The sequence below is a fragment of the Phytophthora infestans genome, genomic scaffold (assembly GCF_000142945.1).
Source record: "Phytophthora infestans T30-4 supercont1.5 genomic scaffold, whole genome shotgun sequence".
Classification (NCBI taxonomy): Eukaryota; Oomycota; class Peronosporomycetes; order Peronosporales; family Peronosporaceae; genus Phytophthora; species Phytophthora infestans.
This window is the reverse complement of record NW_003303754.1, coordinates 933,777-938,999: the sequence shown is the minus strand read 5'-3', so window position 1 is coordinate 938,999 and position 5,223 is coordinate 933,777. Positions and strand designations below refer to the sequence as shown.

Here is a 5,223-nt window from a genome sequence, read left to right as displayed (position 1 = left end):
CGAACGAGAGGCCGCACGGTGCTACCACCCCTGGATCTCCATAGCCTGGTCATGGACCTGGGCTCGCAAGGTCTGAAGTTGGGTTGTGTGCAGAGACGCAGCTTGGTCTTGGGCATCTTGAGCAGTCTGGAGCTCCGCCGTCAGGGTTTGCACCTGATCGAGAAGCGCCTGGGCTAGAACCCGCAGATCGGTGGGCGACATGGAAGACGGACTGACCGGAGGTGTGGTGGATGGGCCTTGCCCGACGATTTGCCGGTACGCTTGGCGGGAGACATGTGTCGCGAAGGGGAGAAAACGGTTGTGGATGCTGGTAATGCACGCCGTGAACGCTGTTGTGCAGCGCCGACAACGTACAGGAGGCGATTGTGGTGAAGTGCTTTCTCAGAAATAAGAGAATGGGCCTGACGCGGGGTCACTATCCCGAATCAGTGACAATTTCAAGTGATTAGAGAGGATATGGGTTGGTGGCACGGATGCAAGTTGCCGGTGGTGGATTAGCCATGACGAGCAGCACCCCGTATGAAATGACGATGGATCTGGTTTGAGCGATGTACGAGAAGGCAAGATCCACCAAGACTTACCTCGGATCCACCCTTACCTGGATTCACTTAAATGGATATGGGATATACTATACAAGAGTGGATCGGGTGTGGATCTTATGGAGGAAGAATGGTCGGTGCCCTCTGAAGATGGATCTAGTAGCCACGGCTAATGAGGAGTCAAGATCCACCGCGAAGTACCCCGGATCCCATACTTCCGAGTTCGGATCCATGGAGGGAGGATCCCGCCTTGAGGGACCTGGGTCCAGGGTATAGGGATGATGGATGCAGTGGATCTCGAGCTTTTGTGGGACAATGGAGATCACAGACGGTTGCAAGATGATGTTGGATGATTGGAGAGCTCGGATCCCCGGCGAGTGTACAATTACAGTGAGGTGGATCCCAGCGACCTGGATTCGGATGAGTGTACCCATAATAGGGTGACCATGATGATTACGTCATGGATCCGGTGGATCTGAAGATAACACAGCTGGGATGATGGGTCAAGGGAAGAAGGGACATGCAGCCGAGCCTGGTAAGGGATTTAACAAGTGAAAGACATAGAAGGTAGAAATCCAGGCAGGTATAGGCTTAAATATCAATACAGACCTCAATTTGCACAGTAACACGCAAGTGCCTTCCTGCCCTCAAGAACCGGAACTACATTGGCCGTACGAGCTAGGAGAAGGTTGGGAATTGCGAATCTAGTGTTGGTAGTGATAACAGGATAATACATTGGCCAGATCCTACAACCTAGTGAGCTTTTCCTTTACTTGTGCAGATCCGACAGGTTAACCGAATTTGCTACTTGGTCGGTTACACCCTAGAGGTTCTCAACTCTCAAGATCCCGTCACAGGAGGCGGCAAGTACGACGCAAAGGAACTACAAAGGCAAGGGAACACACCCGCAAGGCAACCCTACGGCTAGATCCACGATCTAGACCCCGGATCCATAAGCTCGAATATTCGCTTAGGATTCGGAACAATCCACGGACGCAGAGTGAAGATTTTCCACTGCTGCTGCACCCCATCCCCACGTCTCGCCAAGACACTAAAGCTTCACCACTTGAACTCTTCGGAAGTTACCGAGAGAGCAAGATCCCGCCCTACCGATGGGTACACAAGGTGAGGGAAAGTTCAGCAGGATACGGATCATCGGGGGGACCCCTCCGTTAGTCGGTGTCTGGGCGCACGTTGGTAAGTTGGATCTGGCAATCTCGCAGATTTTGCTGATCCCGCTACACCACATGATGGAAGCTCTCGGGTTGACGGGTGCCACCACCGGACCTTCACTCATGCGCTGGAAAACTTGAAAGTCCTTCTGCTGGTGGTCGAGGTCGTTCGTGATATCGTGGGGCTCGTGAATAGCACCCTCGTCTTCCTCTTCTCCTTCATCCGAGAAACCGAAGTGGTTTCGATAGGAGTACCAAGCCTCCTTCTCCTCGCGGAGTGGAAACATTGAAACAGTGCGGTTCTTAGAGGGCTTGGCGTCTTCTGCTTTGGCGGCCTTCAGTACGCGCAAGACCCTAGGCGAGCGAGCGATGTTTAAGAGGTTTCGCCTCGTCGCCAGCTTAGGGGGAGCCCTTAGCCTTGCCGGCAGGACTCTCAGAGCGCACATACGTCCTGAGACTGTGATCACCGTGATCACTAGCGAGCGACTGCACGCTGTCGTCATCGTGCTCGCTGGGCACTGGAGTGTGCCCACAGGAGCATCATGAGTGTAATAGGACTCGGCTTCGTCCTCACTGCCCGAGTCAAACTTACGTTCATCAAACCGTGGGCTCAGGCGATTGATTGTCTGGAGAGAACGAAAGTGACGGACTGCGGCGCTTACTCGCACGCTTGCTCACAGACGCGTCGCCAGAAGAGCCAGTCGCCCCCGAGTCCACCTTAGTAGCCTCCTGGAGTGCAGAGCCTTTGCCGTGAGGCTTTGTGATCGTGGCTTGCGCCTTTCCGGCAGCAGCCTTGGAGAGAGGTTTCGCACCGCTCCTCGCAGTACCACAGAGCATGCTAAAGGCCGATGGGGAGACTGAGAAGAAGAGCGCTTAACCGCTGCTCAAGGCTTTAACTGTAAAGAGAGCCTCCGCCGCGCGCGCGTAGTCAAGTCGATGTTCTCTGGATATTCATATCCAGCGTTTTAGGGGTGATCGAAAATCGTCGACGATCCTCTATAAAATATTAGGGTGCTACATTTGTAATTCTTAAAAGTATAGTGGCTTGCAAGTGATAGGCTAAAAGGACAGAATACCTAATAAACTACGGTAAAGCATAAAAAGCACTGGTGAATGTCGTTCCAAGCCGCCTGGGTCAACATTGACGCTATCTGGTTTTAGGTGGATGCTGCTCCAATATACGATACCACCGATGGTGGGTGGTACAGTAAATGAAGACTACATGATTTAAAGAAGGGAATAGATGAATACTAATAGGATTCCGTCTCGCGTCAAGACAGCAAGGTTGGACGACAACGCACGTTCTACCGCGGCTTCTTCATTTTGGCTAAACTGTATCCTCATGCACATCAACCTTACGACGTAACGCGTAAGTAAGCCCCCCTCCCTCTCTCTCTCACACACACACACACACACACACACACACACATCACACACATCAGAGGAAGAAACGAATTACTACGTCGGGTATTTCAAAGGGAGGACTGACAGTAGAGAAAATGATTCTTGCTCCGCTTTGTCATCCGACTCGCAGGATTTCTCAGCGTTCATCTTTCTATGTCGCCGTCACTCGAGTGAAAACGCTATCGCAGTTGTATCTCATGGAATGTAGGCTCGCTGACCAAAACAGATTCATTCTGAACAGTTAGCAGTTAACAGAGATTTTTTCAGACACTTGCCTTATCTCCACAGTAAAGTATGTCATACTAAGTTCGCCCTCATATGCGGTCAGGTTTTCTATTGGCAAAAGCAGCCCCCCCTACATTTGTAAGACCAATGGCCCACTCAGGGACTTCTGAAGCCAATTTTCCGATTCCCCATTGACCTGGGGTATGGACAGCTCATGCAGCATCGTTAGTTGCTTTGAATCTTGGCACGAATAGGTCGGTGCATAGACCATGTAAATGTACAGTACCGACGGTATGAATCCATCACATCCTGATGCTTTTTCTTATGGTCATTCTGATTCAGGATGACATAAGAAAAGTGTGTTCGTATATATGCAGTACCGGTACATGACGGTACCCAGGTAAACCCTAAGTAGCTAGGCAAAAAAGGTGTTCAGTCTTACCCCAGTTAGGTACCGGGTTTTGTATTTTCTCGACTCAGATTCTCGACCCTAGACCTTTTCGAAACCTGGTATGCAGCCTTAAAAAATGAAAACAAGCTCAAGGGCGTGCTAGCGCTCGCGGTTTTGCACCTTATACATCTCATTTTGCCACTATCGGTCAAATACACAATAGAGTGCTTAATTTTATCGGGACGGGGGGGGTAAATTGCGTGCAAATTAAGACCAACGGAGGCGAGCGGTCAAAGCAAACTTGAGAGAGCACTACTATAATAATAGCGGTTGTGGTTGGATCGAAACAACACTACCACATAAGGTTTTTTACATGAACTTTCCGAAACCGTACATGTTGAATCTTGGTGTCGACTGAAATCCAGGGGGGAAGGAATTCGAGTGCAAATTAAAAACGGAGAAGATGCGAGGTCGCATGACCCGCTATGCGGAATTTACGAAGGTGTGCCTAGCTTTTCAGCGAGCCAAACATTGAATTAAGATAAATGTTTTATGGTCGGAGCGCAGCAATTGCATTTACCGCTGCAGAACCAATCCTAAAGATACAAGTGACATCCATCCTCTCTATTTCGGAATTGTAGCAATTATTTTGGATTTTGTAGGGGTAAATCTCATGTCAAATGGTCATGCTTGCTCTTCTTGTACATGTATTTAATATATAAAATATGTATGCTTAAATTATAAGCCCAAGCGGGAGTTCGACACGACGAGACGGTATTTTCAAATGGAGGTGGAGTAGTTTCCGTCAAAACGAGCCTACAGAACGAATCACCAAACATTTCTCAGTGTACAGTAGCAGGTTTGTAGAGCGTCACGTCGGGGTGATGCAATGAGAATCCCCGTCTTTTAGGCAAGCGCTAGCATTGGTGCTCAGACCACTCTAGCTCAGTGTACCGGTACGGTCGTCACAAGTCCTAAGAACATTCGTCAGTCACTTCGCGTTTTTTCTCTTTTGATCACAAACGCCCTTCTTTTAAGCGTAATCCCCCTTTTACAGAAATGCGGAGCATTTTCTACGCTGTACTTGCCATTGCGGTTGTAGCTCGCAGCAGCACCGTCGCAGCATTCCTAATTCCCGACGAGTCTCGACTCTTCTCGAAGCCACTTCCTAATATTGTGCCAAAAAGATATCTTCGGGTTGCAGGCCAAGAAGTCGTCCAGAGCAGACGGGAAGACGGAAATGGTGGCATCTGGAAATCCTTAGCCCAGTAAGAACAAGATCATCAAGAATCAGGAAATCGAAATTCAACACCTTATCGCGGCGGCCAAGAAAGCGGAAGAAGCGATGTCTAAGAAGTAAACATGGCGAAGTAGTCTCACGTGAAGAGAGCGTTAGCAGCAACAGCTTCGAAAAGTGCTACAAGTGTTCATTTCAACATACATAATATGTATATTATACACTCTAGATACAAAATAGTCTGGACTACGATCT

The 5,223-nt window shown here is 49.3% G+C and overlaps 1 protein-coding gene across 1 annotated transcript; it reads left to right on the top strand.

Annotated features, from left to right (window-relative positions):
- Window positions 1-4,790: 4,790 nt before the first annotated feature.
- PITG_22727 (secreted RxLR effector peptide protein, putative) lies at window positions 4,791-5,003 on the top strand (the record flags this gene model as incomplete). The annotated part of the gene is made up of 1 exon (XM_002905763.1): window positions 4,791-5,003. One exon carries the CDS (start codon window positions 4,791-4,793, stop codon window positions 5,001-5,003), a length of 213 nt encoding a protein of 70 aa, XP_002905809.1.
- Between the last annotated feature and the right edge of the window lie 220 nt (window positions 5,004-5,223).